The sequence below is a fragment of the Paramormyrops kingsleyae genome, chromosome 17 (genome assembly GCF_048594095.1).
Source record: "Paramormyrops kingsleyae isolate MSU_618 chromosome 17, PKINGS_0.4, whole genome shotgun sequence".
Lineage (NCBI taxonomy): Eukaryota > Metazoa > Chordata > Actinopteri > Osteoglossiformes > Mormyridae > Paramormyrops > Paramormyrops kingsleyae.
The window spans coordinates 1,422,030-1,440,243 of NC_132813.1; the positions used below are offsets into that span (position 1 = coordinate 1,422,030).

The 18,214-nt window shown below is 49.3% G+C and overlaps 1 protein-coding gene across 3 annotated transcripts in view; it reads right to left on the reverse strand.

The window, feature by feature from the left end:
* Positions 1-18,214, reverse strand: part of pde2a (phosphodiesterase 2A) — a 125,664-nt gene that overhangs the window by 35,536 nt on the left and 71,914 nt on the right. For all 3 annotated transcript variants that reach the window (XM_072701009.1, XM_072701008.1, XM_072701010.1), the window contains 2 exons: positions 5,657-5,746; positions 3,158-3,249 (listed from right to left, as the gene is read on the reverse strand). In XM_072701009.1, coding sequence (XP_072557110.1) covers positions 3,158-3,249; positions 5,657-5,746 — 182 coding nt within the window. The remainder of the gene's footprint in view (positions 1-3,157; positions 3,250-5,656; positions 5,747-18,214) is intronic.

Below are 18,214 nucleotides of genomic sequence, written 5' to 3' on the forward strand. Positions count from 1 at the left end.
CCCACAGCTGCAAAACAGCACAGAGGATGGCTTGGAATGGAAATGAGTGAGAATTATAGCAATCAGACATTCCCTCATTTTGTAAAAAATGCAGGAGGCACAGTACACCAAGTACATCCAGATCCCCCCCCACCCCACAAAGAATGGGTCTTATTCTTTTTCATCCTTCAGAACGATCATAAAAGTCCACTACAATGTAGCTGAGATCTTCTTTCAGCACCCACTTGCAGAGCCCTGGACCCCAGGGTCCTGCCAGAGAGCCGGGTGTCAAGAACCAGCCAGTTCGTAATGCCGTATATTGGAAGTCAGTCCTACATAAGCGGGTGAGAGAAAAACAGCACAAACTAGACTTTAAGCCCGACTCAGTTCAGCTTGAAGCAGTGGTGGATTGTTGACAGAATACGGCATCTTCAAGGAGTTTTACACAAAACTCAACCATCTGGGTTTTCATCTCGGTACCTTGCCGACTGACTGCTAAATGCAGGGCTCTTGAATCGACTGGGAAATGGAACATCAAAGGATGGGGCCCGATTGGGCTCCATTCTTCTCAGACGACAGACAGGCACACGCATGCGTGCACTTACACGCGCTTCGAGGGTATTTCCTGTGAAGTACTTCTTGCCAAAAGCCGTCCGCTCCTCGAAAAAACTGCGAATCGGAGAGACACTTATTTCCTTTAACTTCTTAGCAGCTAATCCTTTAGATGCTATTCAGTGTAAACAGGTGGAGTCTGAAAGGAGACTGTGAACCAACACGGAACTTCACTCATACTATTTCTACTTATCTTAATTCTTTCATTTTAGAGGCTTGAGAATAGTTCTCAAAACACATGAAGAGTTATAAACAGGGAAGTGAGCATTCCTTAAGGCATTGCTAATACTGAGACATTCTCCGTACTCCTGGGTTACATTTCACCACGGCAAAAAAGCTAACCCACTGGAAGACTGGAGTGGAAGTATCTCCACTGAGCTCTCCGGAAGGTTCTGCAAACAGGAAAAGACAATGACCGCAGTACCCTAAAGCGATGGCAGTGCTGCTGCTCAGATTAGTCACAAAGACTCGTCGCTGCTGCCATCCCAACAGCTGTGTCTTCTGCAAACCACACCCGGTGCCAAACTTGTCGATGTCACTGTCATTCGGCAAACCGTACCCGGTGCCAAACATGTCGATGTCACTGTCATTCGGCAAACCGTACCCAGTGCCAAACTTGTCAATGTCACTGTCATTCGGCAAACCGTACCCGGTGCCAAACATGTCGATGTCACTGTCATTCGGCAAACCGCACCCGGTGCCAAACATGTCGATGTCACTGTCATTCGGCAAACCACACCCGGTGCCAAACATGTCGATGTCACTGTCATTTGGCAAACCGCACCCGGTGCCACACATGTCATTATCACTGTCATTCGGCAAACCGCACCCGGTGCCAAACATGTCGATGTCACTGTCATTCGGCAATCCGCACCCGGTGCCAAACATGTCGTTGTCACTGTCGTTTGGCAAACTGCACCCGGTGCCAAACATGCCATTATCACTGTCATTCGGCAATCCGCACCCGGTGCCAAACATGTCGTTGTCACTGTCGTTTGGCAAACCGCACCCGGTGCCAAACATGTCATTATCACTGTCATTCGGCAATCCGCACCTGGTGCCAAACTTGTCGATGTCACTGTCATTCGGCAAACCGCACCCGGTGCCAAACATGTCGATGTCACTGTCATTCGGCAAACCGCACCCGGTGCCAAACATGTCGATGTCACTGTCAAAACACAGCAGGCGTCTGGCTAACGCAATGATTCCTCTGGAAAGATCCCAGACACTCAGTCCAGTCCAGGGAAGTTTAGTCCTTCATGAGGACAATGAGTGAGCCTCCACGTGGATTTCCTTTGGCTCTCTTCTGTGCTCCAGTATTGCCACATGGCAATCTGGATTTCCATAACTCTGGAATGAGTTTCTTTCCAGTGTGAGATTAAAGCTCAGAATGGAAGTCCATCAAGCAAATGCTTCAGAAATGCAGCCCTCCCAAATTTCTCCCTGAATAAAAGAATGTGCAACTGTAACCTGATGGGCTGGCAGATGCCAGGTCCTACTGCCAGCTCAGGTGGGAAAGGCGGAATTGTTGAGTTTTCCCATTTTAGTTTAATAAAAACGGAGAAATAAAAATGGAGACCCCCCTCCCTCCCTGAAAACTGCTAGATAAATAAGTCCCTACTGTGTAGTTATGCTTAGTCTTGCCTGTCTACGTCAATCTGCACGGTCTTACAACGTCATGTCTTATCTGCCATGTCCATCTGTGTACCGAAATGTCATAATGGGGGTGGGCAGGGGTGGGCTGGTTTGGAGTGGCTTCACTTAATGTATGGATCTGTTGTTCAGATAATTAAAAATAAAGTTGTCCTCCGAAGGCGGGGTAGTTGGGCATTTTTATAAATAAATAAATAAATAAATAATGAACAAAAGAGGGAGAAGGTAAAACAGATGTACCAACAGGGGCCATGGGAAGAGCAGAGGTGCAGCAGAATTACACCCAACTCTCCATTCGGACCCATTTCACTCTATATAACTTGCTCTCTGGCCGCCTGTTGTAGTGGTGCCCAACCGCACCGAGACAGAAGACAGCCCGGCGGGCTTCTCCAGGGGAGATGCAGGAAGGACCCACAATTACCAGCAGCTTGGAGAAAGGCGGAGCCCACTGAGTACTTGCTTAATGCATATTCAGTCAATATGCCATAGCCGTTAAGTAGTCATTCTGTAGTCATTTAACTGCCACTCAGGTAGCATTCAGTAATCATTTAATGGTTATTCAGTAGTCATTGATTATTGTTTAGTTAGCTTCCAGTAGTTTACTGTAGGCCGATTTCAGATGGGATCATTTCTCAAAACTACATCACAGATCGTCAGCTTGATTACTTAAGACATCCATCACATGAAAGCTATTGGTGTCAATGAGAGTGATACTGGCCAGGAGATAGAAACCACGCAGAGTGGATTCCAAACCCCAGTTCACCCTGTGTTTCGATACATCCGCTGACCACTCTGCACATGAGCCCAGTGACCAGAACCAGTACAAGGGCTTAACCATAGCCTCACCTGCTGTACTGACCTCATGCGGCGACACCTTTCACCTCATTTGCAGGAGACAGAGAAGCACGCTCACCTGAGCTTCCCCTCAGCCAGCAGAGCGTGTGGCGGGTTGTCACACAGCAGCCGACCGCTCTCCACATCCAGAAGGTAGATGAACACGCTCTCCTGTGACAGAGACATGTTTCAGGTTACCACGGCGACCAAGAAAGGGGAGGGGCAGCTTGGCTGAGAGACGAAGCAGCATCACACACGCAAAACCACTATGAGCACTGAGGAGAATGCACACGAAAAAACACAACGGCGTCTGCATGAATAACACTTCAATTATGCGGAAAGCCACAGAAATCGAAAAGCAGCACTCACAGTAATTACACGAATAAACAGGAAGCTCCAACTGTAGCGGCCCTCTGTGCACTAATCTGAAGCTGAAGTGATGCTGTTTATTGGATTTGCTTCGGTTGGGCTTGTGCGATGTGTAGGAGGTCTCAGTCTTCTATCCAACTATGACCTTCTGAGATACTTCTAACTCGATCGGGGACGTTAACCCATGCGTTACAGTTCCGTTGGACGCCACCCTTTGACACTTCCAGGTCACAGACTTCAAACACAAAGTGTCTGTTTAGCTGGAATGCACTGGTCCCTGCCCTACAGATGAAGGTGCAGTGGCCACCATATGTACCATGTAGGCGTGGTCTGCAATTTGCTGGTGGATGCAACTGCCGTGCTCCTGGGCCTTCTGCCTCATGACCTGTCCCTGCGAGAGGTGCTACAGGCCCACAAAATCCACCCGCTTGGGCCACTCCTTAAATAACCCGTGTCAAGAGTGGTGACCCCGGCGCCCCCTGCAGACAAAAGGACGCCGGTGACGAGAATAATGAGCAGAGATCCGTTCTGCACAAGCAGTCCTCTCTATTTTTACTCCTAAGCCTCAACATTTGTCAGAAAATGTAATATTTTACCTCTTTTTCCTCTCCTAACATGGGTAAAGGCAGCGAAACGGCAAGCAATATAATGAGGCTTGGTGGGGGTGGGCCCCTAACCCCCCCGCCAGGTCAGATGTGCAAGTTCTCCATAAGTTCCAGGGCTGCCCGGCGATCAGCTTACCAGTATGTGGCTGAATGAAGCCCCCAAAGCCTGTGCGTGTGTGTGTGTATGTGTGTGTGTGTGTGTGCGCGCGCATGCATGTGCGTGCGTGACAGCGAGCCGCAGCTGCGACCTTCCAGCTCGGTTGGTGAGCTGTCCATCTGCAGGAGAACGCGAGGCAGGGGAGGTGCAAATGTGATTATTCTTTTAATTTATCAGGCTTGTCAAGAAGGAGGTCCAGGCTGCTGAAAGGGGACTGATCTGTCAGCCCACAGAGAAGAAATCTGGGTGCCAATGAAATATCAATCCTACAACCATCCCCAGAACTTCATCAGATTAGGTCCTGCACATGTTCGGCTACAGGTGAGCAGAAACATGCAGGGTTTGTGAGGAAGTCCAACATCAGAAGGTGAAACAATCACACATTTGAAGAACATACAGTAGAAATGAATTTCCGTTCCACGTGAGAGACTCACTGAAATCCTGTGCAACATGCTGGAAATTACTTTCACTTACCCAGTAGTTACCAGATGAGTTACCATGTGCAGAGTCATACGGGTAAACCGCGAGGAGGGTACGTACGGGGGCAGAGTCATATGGGTAAACCGTGAGGAGGGTACGTAGAGGGGCAGAGTCATACGGGTAAACCGTGAGGAGGGTACGTACGGGGGCAGAGTCATACGGGTAAACCGCGAGGAGGGTACGTACGGGGGCAGAGTCATACGGGTAAACCGTGAGGAGGGTATGTACGGGGGCAGAGTCATACGGGTAAATTCAATTCAATTCAATTTTATTTATATAGCGCATTATCACAACATTACATTGTCTCAATGCGCTTTACATTTCTGCCTCGTAAGGACCCCCCATTGAGTAAGCCAAAGGCAACAATGGCAAGGAAAAACTCCCTAAGAGGAAGAAACCTTGGGAGGAACCAGACCCAAAGGGGGAGCCCATCCTCCAGGGGCCGGCAGATGAGTCAAACAAACAGGATGAAATGACTAAGCTAAACCGTGAGGAGGGTACGTAGAGGGGCAGAGTCATACGGGTAAACCGTGAGGAGGGTACGTAGAGGGGCAGAGTCATACGGGTAAACCGTGAGGAGGGTACGTAGAGGGGCAGAGTCATACGGGTAAACCGTGAGGAGGGTACGTAGAGGGGCAGAGTCATACGGGTAAACCGTGAGGAGGGTACGTAGAGGGGCAGAGTCATACGGGTAAACCGTGAGGAGGGTACGTAGAGGGGCAGAGTCATACGGGTAAACCGTGAGGAGGGTACGTAGAGGGGCAGAGTCATACGGGTAAACCGTGAGGAGGGTACGTAGAGGGGCAGAGTCATACGGGTAAACCGTGAGGAGGGTACGTAGAGGGGCAGAGTCATACGGGTAAACCGTGAGGAGGGTACGTAGAGGGGCAGAGTCATATGGGTAAACCGTGAGGAGGGTATGTACGGGGGCAGAGTCATACGGGTAAACCGTGAGGAGGGTACGTACGACTTTGGGTAGAACTGCCTCCAGAACCTCCTTAATGACATCCCGCAGGGAACTGGCTTCAGTGATGGAGGCGAGCCGGAGCAAAGCATCCTGTGAAAAAAAAGACAAAAAATATTAAAATTACAGATGTGTATTCCACATTACCGCACACCAGCAAATGGACCATTTCATGGGATTGTAGAAAATGTCAACCCACCCCCCACCATAAAAGCTTTGTTATTTAAGCTTTAAAGTACAGGCGTGGTGCCAACCAGACCCTGACACATTTGTGAACTCTGAACTTTAACAACCAGACTCACTGACTCCCACATCGTGTTTTTAACTGCTGTCCAGGAAACCATCCGCGGAGAGGCAGCAGTCTGGGCCGGAGGCATGCCGGCCGCATCGTTGCCATAGCGATGCGGATGGAGCTGAATGAGACGCATTGACAGATTGACCGCCGCCCGGGCCGCGGCCTCACGCAGGGCGAGGGGCGCTCGAAAGACACAGCGGGGGCGAGAGCTCGGTCCTCATGTGGGAGAACCAGCCTCGATCTGCGTTGCAATTTACCGCCATGGAGCAGCATCGGCAAGCATTAGCGAACACACGCTAATGCAAACATGGAGCTGAAAGGGGAAAATTAGCTATAACTGTGGGGGGTGCGATTCTTTCATAAGGTATGAAAAAAAGACCCTCTCCTATTCGACGGAGGATTATTTTGGGGACACAATGGCCCTCCTACTCAAAGGAGGATAAAAGGAAATTCAATTTGCCATTTTCAAATGGGGCTTTCAATGATCTGCGAGGCCCTAACCTACAATGAGCTGCAGTAGAGAGGAAAAGCAGACCGTTGGGGGCCCTCAACACCATCACTAAAAATTAATTAAACTGTAAGATAATACTGGCAGGACCTGATAGCGCCGGCGACCTCCCCGGCCTCTTGCCGCGGGCCAAAGCCACAATCGCTCCTGCTCACTAGATTGAGAGTGGTTATCAGGCGGGTCCTGCCTGCCAGGCACAAGCTGGGATGAAATTGAGTCTCTCCCATAGCATCGGCGCAGTAAACAGGTTCCAAAGAACGTCTGATAACGCGAGCGACACGAGCGTCTGCCGGCGGTCTCACCGTGACTGTCGTCCGCACTGCTCCGGAAATAGTGTATGGCAGCCGTGGGCCACGTCTCCCATGCGGGGCCCAGACACACTGGCATAACGAAGCCGGAGAAAGGCAGACGGAGGGGCTGCCAGCCTCACGGAGCCCCAGGGCCCGAACGGCACAATTACGCTTATGACGCGTCGAGCGGGGGATCGTCATGGATACCGAGGCTCCTAAATGAGGAGCCTTAGCTGTTTGTCAGCCAATAATGCAGCAGAGAACTAAAGGACAACAGGCAAACATGACCAGTGTCAACGCTTTCATCCCAAAACATGGTGAAAGTACCAGAACACCCTTAATTGGATGTTTTTTTTCTAGTAAAGGATCAGAGACTAATCAGCTGGCTGACACATGGATGGAAAGATAACAATCATCAGCGCATAGGGGGCTGACATACTAAAGGCTTATTTGTGCTGGTAGAATGTATTTAATGACCATTAATATGGGGAAAGACTGTTCACAGGAGCAGGGGAGCCATAATGAGGGAGAAGTTAGGACAATTCCACAAACCACAAAAGAAATTGGAATATAATTGGATTGGTCTAGGTTGGGGGCCCATTCTGATATGCTGTCACGGAGCCCAAAATCTCTAGCGATGCCCTTGCACACGGCACCCATGTTCTTCCATCACAGAGCTGCCGGCTTCCTGTTCCTGGACTGGAGTAAAAACAGGGCATGTCCTCTATGGCTGCAAAGTGACCCAAACTCTGAGAAACTCCTGCCCAATCAGCACAGAGAGGGACGTCCGCATGGGTCCCCCGGAGGGGCCCGAACTACCTAGAAGCCCCACGGGATTCGTCCCTTGGGGGCTTACGTTTGCACACCGCCGGCCAGGTCACAGCACGAGGCCGGACTCCTCCGCAAACTGTCCCTGGGGGGGTAAACGTGCCACCTTTCACTTCAGGTGCTTTGGTACTTAAGCAGCTCAGCAGGAAAGCTGCAGCGAGGAGAGAGCACTTATCAGAAGAGCATGAAAAGGTCAGGCGGGAGGTGTCCCAGAAGCAGGAGGTAGAATCATCGCATCGCTGCAGAGATCTCAGCACAGTACGATGGCCAGGGGGGGCCCCCGCGGGCACCTTTAGGCACCATCCATCTCAGAACAAAGAGGCTCTCAGCCTCACATGAGCTCCACCTGGGGGGCGGCCTGAGGGACCAGCCAGCGTCCCATGACAGCAAAGCAGATGCAGAGGCTGTGGACAGGAGAAGGTGCTCCCTCTCTCTCTGTCAGTGACGATGATGTATTTCTGATCCCGGCCAGTGGGATGCGGCGAGGTGGAAAGAACTGAAAGCCGACAAAAAACAAACTCCGCTGGCCTCTGCATTTCAGCGACGGCTGTAAGTGGAGCAGCGGATGGGTGCAGGAAAGTCGCCCCAAGCAAAGATGTGAGTCCATGTCAGCGGCCGTGTTAATGGAGGAGAAGCTGTGATGGACAGACCGTCCGAGTACAAAACAAACAAACAAACAAACAAACAATAACCCACTTCACTCTCATCATCAGATGCTCAGAAGTTTCAATCAGGGTCCCAGTCAATTACTGCCACCAGTAGGTTTTCTGGGTCCACAAACACAGCCGGGCCATTTAGGACTCCTAATTCATGCAGCATCCATGACTAGGGGAAGGATGGTATTTGTAAGAAGGCAGTTACACTGGCATGGTGTGGATTTACATGATGAGAACCCCTTCCTTTCTTGCTGAGTTATCTCCCCGAACCAGACACACTGCCACGGCGACGGCTCTGCGCTGGTGCCTGCGGACGCTAATCTCCGGCAGGGAGAGGAGCTCGCCAGTGGATTTACTCACGCAGCTGATCCCGCACAGAAGTCTTATTAACTGCACTTTGTAGCCACATTCTCTTGCTCTGGATGCAAATTTCTCCACAGGGTGGACCGTGGGGGTCCCTGAACTGAAGTTTTTAAATCTGACCATTCTAGACAAAAAGTACATTTTCAGAATGAAAAAACTGTTCATCTTCCTTGAGAAAGAGAGAGAGAGAAAAAGTCATGATTATTAGGTTGCAACTTCGGTGAATGATTTTTTTGGGAAGCCAGGTGTGATGTAATATGACCGCTCTTTATTTTAGAGTAACCAAACAGGTCAAAGAACAGTCATCTAGACTTGGGTGGTACTATATCTATTTTTTCATACCTTCCAGCCATACGGTATTTTTACGGTATTTTCAAAAGCAAGGCTTTTCGGGTGGGGCTGTTGGCGAGTAGAATAATTGTCTCAATTGTTTATTTAATCAATCAAATTTAGCAATTAATTTACTCAAGGCCAATTTAAACTCATGTATTTCTTTATTACAAATGTTCTTGTACAAACATTTTACAAAACAACTGAATCGAATTTAATCATGATATAAATGAATGGTAAATGAACAATAAACTATATTACAGCTATATTATAAAATACATTACAAACATTACAATAAATTATTATGCAGAGATACAAAATAATTAAATTGACTTTAAAGACAAATTAAATGAATAGTTTCTACAGTTATAATAAACATTTAATAAACAAAACAATTTCAACAATGTGAACAGAATTCAAATGAAGGGATTCAAGGTGCATGGGACATGTCCTTTGGTTTAGCATGTTCAAAATACCAATCTAATCTAGGTTTTTTGCTGGATCCCAAGCATGTGAACTTTATCTGGCTTCAGCTGTGAGTGCTACAAGGTGACCGTGTTCCCTGCTCTGCTGAATATTTGCTCGGATGCTGCACTTGTTACACAGACGCACAAGTATTTAAGGGCTACACTTGACAACAACAGCAAGCAGTTTTTCACTGGATTTCCACCAGAGAAGAGACCCATCAGGACTTTTTTTTTGTCACCAATTTGCTTCGTTACCATTTTTTAAAATAATGCTGCATACAGAAACAACTGCGCCGATCGCTGGGTGCCACACTGCGCCATCGCGCCTCTAGTGGACCGAGGCATGAACTGCAATACACCTCAAACAGCTACTTTAGTTCACTGGTTTCATAATTAAAATGAACCAGACTGCTCCTTAGAAAGGCATAGAAAAGCACACAGATTTCAAAATAACCTATTACCTTAATACCGTACAAGCTTCCAGTCAGTATCTAAAAAATGGGGAATGTCGCAGTAACTGCAAGCTTCGGTGTGGTTAGATTAACGGGCATCTCCACGTTTTCCATGGTTGGTGTGGGCACGACATCACGGACGGGCATTGTGCCATCGTGATCACTGGGTCTAGCTCCCCTCACGCCGCTCATCGGCATAAGATTGGAGATAAATGGGTAGCGCATGCAATAGGGGCAGAGAGGGAGAGAGAGAGAGAGAGAGGGAGAGGGAGAGAGGGAGAGAGGGAGAGGGAGAAAGACCAAGTGTGATAAGCAGGTACACCTGCAGACTCTGGCAGAGAGACACCAGATAGGGAGAAGCAATGAGGCAAAGGGATTCAGACCATGAGAGAAGGGGAGGAACGAGAGGAAGAACCCTCAAAGAAAATGATAAGACGAACTAATCTCCCCTGAAATCTTCATATTCTTCTCCCACATGAAATGGTCAGAACTGGATTCAGCTTCACAGGGCAGATGCCTGCACGGCTGTGCATGGTGATGCCGATCACATTCCATATTTCATAAGACGCGACGTGCCTTCAGGGTATGGATTTATCACGCATCACTCTAATCTAAACAGCGTAATTAAGGCGATCGCACAGGCAGCGCGCGGCTCTGAATGGAGTCTCGCGGTAATTGCAGTGGAGTGGTATTTGCAGTGGAGTGGTATTTGCAGTGGAGTGGTATTTGCAGTGGAGTGGTATTTGCCGTCCTGCGTTACTGATGTCAAGGTGCAGCTGGGTAGGTGGTAAATATATGGAGTCAAGCAATGACAAGAAATATGAGGGAGCATTTTCACCTCCATCGCACTCAGTGATTATCATTCATGGTCAAATACCCCCAAATCGCTCACGCTTACACCGACTTTCAGATGAGCAAATGTATCAAGGTAGAAACTAGTTCGTTGGGGTTCTGAGGGGGGAGGGGGTGACGTATATTGGCACTTGAATAAATAAAACTCATAAAACCTCAGCTGCCCATTGGGTTTATTAACCTTTTCTGCTAATTAACGCAGCGAGGGGGCCTGAAATGTCAGAGGGGGCTGGATGTCACAACAGCAGCCACAAGTCCCCTGCCCCCCCTCGCCTCCCCCCTAGGAGACGAGTGACTCCATGACAACGGGCACGTCTGACAAAGCCTTCAGGCGAGTGGCGCCGGGTGTTTCCGTAATGGGGGCAGGAGCTCTAAAGGATAACAGGTTTGCCTCCTGAGTTTCGGTTTCCCCCGATCTGCCAGCATCCGCGCCCGTCAGTGGCGTCGCTCTGACGCCACCTGTTGGACGGGCACTTACTACAGAAGGCCCAATTTTATGCCTGAGTCTGGGCTGCATCCATCTTTTTTTTTTGCAAAAACACCTTAATTATCCATTTGTCTTGCATCCAGCAAGGTTAGGTGGCTTTACTCCAGTTTTATTAACTCGTCACTGACAGTAAAACGGTGGATGGAAAACCTGCAGGCTCATTTTTCTTAGTAGTTTATACACACAAATACCTCATTCAACATCAAATAATAAGGCCCTGGGCAGAGCTGTCCTATTAACGGCAGGGCGCCAGCTGACAAGCCAGAGAGATATCCCAGAATGCCACACAACATTCCTCCTCTTAATGATATTGAGACATCTTTACCTCGTCTTCATCAAGCTAATCACAGGGTGCCAGCCAGCTATGCTTAGATCTGCCCACTCAAGCAGGCCAGACCAATCCGCCATGGATCACAGACGCACCACAATCACCAATATCTTCTCTGCACATCATGATCGACATGGTGGGGGGGGGGGGGGTCTGCTTTGTTTTCATTTGGGGGTGTCTGCTTCGCTTGAAGTAACACAGCTATACGTTTTACTGGAGTTGCTCCTTTTGAATAGTTTTCCTCAATGATTTTACAGCTGGGGGGGGGGAATCGACCAACAATCCTGGGCCCAATCTGAACGCGTCTGAGAGCTGCCAGCGCATATCATTGGCAGTACCACCATCTAGACTGATGCCCTCAGTAGAATGACACAAACACATACACACGGGTTACACATGTTCAAGAACACCACAGACTGCCTGTGTTTCCCAGATTCTCCAGGACAGATGCTGTGGCCCTTGGATGTTATTCCAACAGGGCTGCATCTCCAGTAGCATATAAACACTGGAGACACATGCACTGTAGAATACAGCCAGAGCATAGACAGTGGAGTACACCAGACAGCAAGAGTATAGATCGTGTAGCATGATAAAAAGCAGACTGTAGATCTTGTAGACTGCAGCGAGAGTATGCACACTGGAGCATACTAGACAGCAGGAGTATAGATCATGTAGTATGATGAAAAGTAGACTGCAGATCCTATAGACTGAGACTGAGAGAGCGTAGATGCTGGAGTATACCAAAAAGCAAGAGTGCAAATAGTGCACCATGGTGAACAGTAGGCTGTAGATTTTGGAGACTGTAGCCAGAGTACACACACTGTAAAATACTGCAGACCACACTTAGACCAGTCATTGTGAAGCACAAGAGGCCCTCAACACGTCCCAAAGCCATGAGCTTTGTATGTTATGAGCTTGGCTCACTTGCCAGGCCTTCTCTGATGTTTTGCGTCTGCTCTCAGCAGTAGAGAAGAACATGTTGAGCCTCTGCAGTCCTCTTAGGTACACATAAAAGACTGACTGACAGTGAAAGTCGTAAATATCTTGTTTTGTATGTTTGCAGTAAACACTGCAGCCCCAAAATGATATATTATTACTCCTAGTACTGTATAACAATCAGATCACATCTTTACTTCATATCCCATTATGGGAATTATTTATTACTAAGCAATGCAGGTCATTAGAATTAAGCAGAATGATCCATACTTATAGGACATTCAAATCAGACTGCTTCCCTGTAGCCAGCTGACTTCTGTTCTAAAAGCCTTCACATGAGTTCCTTCACTTGTAGGCCTTGTAAAGCAAATTAAAGCATCTGCATTCATAGCAGCCTATTTGCAAAACCAGGAACCATGTGTTGAACCAGGAACCATGTGTTGAACCAGGAACCATGTGTCCAGCAGGTTCAAGCCAATGTGTCACGGAGGGGCTGGGGAGTCCAGACAGCCATTTGAGTAGACATAGACCGTCCGCCCCTGGCATAGACTGTTGTCACTCAGACTACCGACACAAGGAATTTGGAGAAGATAAGGCTGAGACTCTTCCCCCATGCTCTTACCTCCCACAATCCCCCAATATCAAAAAGGTAATGTCATACAAGTCGTTTTGAGGAAACGGCTCATATAATAGGCACTGTGAGGTTGCCATGGCAATCAAAGACAAGAAGCTTACTTCAAACACCCTTGGTTTGTCTGGTGCTCCTCAGCAACACGGAAAGGGCTGGTTAACAAGAAGCCACATGATTCTGGTGAACTGAGACCTCCTTGCAGTCAAAGCCCTTCTCATACATTCATTTGCCTCAGGCTTGAATACCCATATAGAGACACCTGACATTCCCACAGCTCACTTCAAATAGCCAGTGTCAGGAGTGGCTGAGAAGGACTTAGCTCAGCTCTTCTGTTAGAATTACACAGACACACACTTTTTTAATCACATATAAATGCTACTGGAACACAGAGAGTTTTTCCCCGGAAAATATCAAATATTACTCCGTCTATTACTTCTAATGGAAGGTTGCGCAAAAATACACAGATAGTCAGACTCTGATTCAAGTCACATTAACATGTGGCCCAATCAGACACAGAAATTTACTCTCAATTTCCCAAACGACCGCAGCAAGACGCAGTGCTGACTCAAGTGCACAAAAGGAATGGAGCATCACAGGGGGGGGGAGGGGGGGGCAGGAAATGGCAGCGAGAGAAAGACAGCTGTCGGGTGGAGGGGTGGAGGAGACAACGTGCCGGTGGACGGCATGAGTTACAGGCTGTTAATGGTGCAGGAGGAGAGGGGCGCCGACAGCAAAGCGGGGAGCAGCGGGACCCTGGCGGGCGCCGGGCAGCGGCTAACAGCGGCGCACACTGGTGGGCGCCGGGCAGCAGCTAACAGCGGCGCACACTGGCGGGCGCCGGGCAGCGGCTAACAGCGGCGCACACTGGCGGGCGCCGGGCAGCGGCTAACAGCGGCGCACACTGGCGGGCGCCGGGCAGCGGCTAACAGCGGCGCACACTTTGAAAGGTCAGGACGCCGACGCCACTACATACTCCAGCAGGGACCGTGCGTCGATTTTTCGCTTGGTTACTTTTATTTTTAATACAAGTCAACTGCATCCATTTCAAGTTAAGTCCCCATTCAGACTTCGAATAACAGGCAAGTGAAAGGTATTCAAGGACGTGCCTGGAACAGATGGAATAAAGACCCCATTGAAAAAAGAACGAGCGAGTGTATCAGGAGAAGAGTACAAACAACTCTGCGGTTCACAACTTCCTCTGAGACTGGGGCCAGGGGGATCGCGTTTGGATGGTCCAGGAGAGTAAGGGGGTAATTCTATAGGCTGCCAGAGCTTTACAGCTCACGCCACAGAGCACAGAGGATGTGAGATGCAGGAGACATAAACACCAAAATCCAAAGGGACACGTTTACTAACAGCTGAAACAGAAAATGACTTGGAAGGGACATAGACCGGACGAGAGGCTCTGGAAGGGCATCTCCAGCTACATCTCTATCCTGTCCGACATACATCAGGTACACAAACAGTTATCAACAATTATAAATATGCAAGTGTTAATTTATATAACCTCTTAATGGTCTTTACAAGGAATAAAACAAAACAAACATTAGCTCATCTGAAAACTTCTCATATCTGAAAAATGTCTAGCTTTAGCATCCGCCTATTGTACGTATAACTGGATCTAACTGTAAAAATCCAATCTTGTGAACAGCAGTGTCTCTGTTTCCACCACACCTTCCTGTTTGTCACCTTCCTGCATGTGACCCACACAGATGTGCAGGGTATTGTTAAAGGAGAGGGGAGGGGCTGTAGGCTTGCACGTGGGCGTCCAATCAAGCCAGAGGAGTGACAGAGGCCGCATGCTAACGGTGAAGGCGTTGTGCTTGCTCTTCACACACTGGGGGGAGGGGGGTTTCTGCGATCCCTTCTGACTAAATCCCCCCCACTTTTTCCATTAGCCTGTTGCTAATGCTAACAGGCCTCAGTCTCCTTAGCAACATCTGCTGGTTGAAGCCTCAAGTTCTTCATCGGCTTTAGCTCAATGCAGCTGATCAGAGACTCATTCCTGCACGCCCGCCCCCCCCCCACCACCCCCATTGGCCCACCTCTGACATTAATGCCGATGAGCAGAGGATGGGACCCGAACTGCAGCTCCATGGTGATGGGGGAGGGGTCTGTCATTCCTGGAATTTGATTTCACCGCAGACCTCGCTCTGCTGCTGGAGACCCAGGTGGGTCTTACGGTTAAGACCCCCGTCAGCGGGTCTTACGTAGATAAACCCCTCCCCACCGCCTTCCCCCCTGCGCCAAGCACCACATATGTCCTCATCTACTATGAAAAGCCATTTCAGTAAAAGAGTCTGCCGAAGCGGACAGAGCGGACAGAGCGGACAGGTAAAAGCACCGTGTATTAAAGATGGAGAGAGAAGCAGGTTGCGTGTCCCTTTGGCCTGAAATAAATCAATACGGCCATTTTATTGCGTTCTGCAGGCAGCCTGAAAGCACAACGCACGCCGTCCTCAGGCTTGACATCGGTGACCCTCCGCTTGATGGTCCGACATCACTGCACGTCGCCACTGCTCACTGCCTGTTGTCTCAGCTTATTATTTTCCAGGGATGTGACACTTTACTAATGCGATGATCAGCTGCTGCAGAGTTTATGCTTCCAGCTACTCCTTTGCCTGTCATGTTGCACACAACCAGCCCAAGTGGCAAGTTTCTTTGCCGGTGCCCCCCCCCCCCCCCAGCCATCTATGTCACCTAATAGGCTGGCCAGCACTGCAAACGACTTCTCCAGTGCCAGGGGGGGTAGTGCCCACTCAACACTGCACTAAGACATATGACCAATACAAAGGATATGCATGCTGCATAAATGAAAAATATATTAATGATTATGACCTCAAAATGAGTGGCAGGAAGGCTAAAAATGAGGTGAATGAAGTTCGCATCGAGTTTTTGACCCTTTTTCCTCTATTATTCAGACCTGTCAGGTCCGTTAAGAGGCAGGGAGCAGAGGACAGGAAATTAAATGCAAACTGCGACATGCAGGCAGAAGCCGGCTGGAAAATTGCCGTCTGATGGAACTGCTCTTCCCTGCCTGACTGGTATGCTAACAACAGCAGTACGAAAGCCACTGCCAGGGTCTGACAGACCCCGGGGCAGCAGGGGGGTCCCCCTGCCTGGCAGACACATGTGTGGACATGCAAAATTGACCTGGCTAACAATAAAAGCAACCCTAACGGCACTGGTCCAGATGCGCACAGACAGCTGGTCTTCAGCATCACTAGACCGGATATTTTCTCATTCAGTACCGAAGCTCGCCCCAGGTGACGTCACAGAGGGAGGCCCCCCTAAGGTTTCCTGGAGCCTCACTGTCCCAAAAGGCCTGTCCACATCCCGTAATTGAGGAAGCGTTCCTGAGGCAGGGTTTGGATAGGTCACCGCTAACGGCTCTCACGCAGCCGCACCTGCTTCTAGCTAACTGATCTGACGAGCCCACAGATCTGCTTACTGGCTGCTGGAGGACGGGGTCCAGGGTGCGAACGGCCGGGTGATTTCCTACTGCATACCATAAGCACCTACCATGCAAAGGCAAAGTCATGCTTTAATTCTTCACCTTTTGTTTATGCATTTATGTATATATAGAGAGCTTATATGCTGTCTTTTGCAGTTGCAAATAAATAGATGATGTATAAAAAGAGAAGCAATTTGTATTTTCTCCCTTTACCAGTATGCAGAGGTTTTGAATTCCCATTGGAGCCAAAATTAACTGACGATCTCCCCAAGGGCACGATCCCATCTAACAGGTTTATTGTCTGGTTAATGTTTACAGCCAATGTGTAATGAAAACACTGGAAAAAAACAGAAGCCGGCGCGTCTGAAGCTGAGAGGACGGTCCAAGCAGGACGCACTCACTCCTTACTCTAGAGGCTCGAGATCCGTGGGCACCAGGAGAGGCTGGAGATCCGTGGGCACTAGGAGAGGCTGGAGATCCGTGGGCACCAGGAGAGGCTGGAGATCCGTGGGCACCAGGAGTAGATCCCCTACTCGGCAGCTGCCTTGGCACTCTCAGCACCACCCAAAGTGGGTATCTGCTGCCGCCAGGGGCCCAGAGGGGTCTCCGCAATTATGGAAATGCGCTCAGGAAGATGCGACCAGTGGCCTAATTGTATTTCCTTACTGCTCGGGCTCCAATAAATTCCATTAAAGAATTCCTGTCCAGGCGAGCGAGGCTTTCCGCAGAAGCCGTCCGAGCGACACGCCATAAATTACAGTGATGAAGCACCTCAGAAGCAGGACCAACCTACGGTTACAGATCTGATTTTGCTGGGCGTGAGTCACAGGTTCGACCTTAAGGAGTGCACCCCCCAAGCCCAACACAGGCAGTGCAGAAATGCATGCTTTTATTTAAAATTATTTTTGACAAATATTTACTGGGTGTTCTACCATTGTGTGTGTGTTTGTGTCTGTGTGTGTCTGTGATGGACTGGCATCCCATCTATGTCATACAGCTGCCGTAAGCCCCACCCACAGCCTAGTGTGGTTAAAAGACAGATGAATGACTTTCAAGGCATCTATTTTTTATTTCAGCCTTTTTCCCATGAAAAGGTTCAGGCAGCAGTTTGCTGTCTACTTTTTCACTCCATCTCTCTGCCCACGGTGGCATCTTAAAACCGGTTCTTGCCCATCCCCATTTGACAAGGTCGTCCAAACGATTAGTTTCCAAGACAACGGAGGCTCTCAAACCGAAACGGGGCTGGAAGGGCAGAGATGGACCAGCTCTCACCGCCATCTTCCTCAAAGCCTGTTATGTCACGGTGAGATGCTGAGAGCTGGGCTTAAACAAATGTCTGAATGAGGGCGGTTTGGGGTGTCTTTTGGGGGGTGGGGAGTGCCATACCTTCTAATGAAACCACGGTGTCCACACTTTCCCTTGGGATCCAGTCTCACCAACGATATCCCAGTGAGGTAGGAGGGGTGGGGGCTGGGCAGCCCTCTGACCAAGGGAACCAATAGCACACGGTCACACTGCCTTACCCCTCCCCCCCCAATCCACAGATCCCGCCGTCTGTTTAGCAATGCCCTGGCCATCCGTTGGGGTGGGGGCGCTTAGTGTAAAGGCTCTTGGCTCAAGGGGGGGCAGCTTTGCGTGGGCCAGCTTACCGGCATCGATTTCCCCATTTAGTCATTCCTTCTGG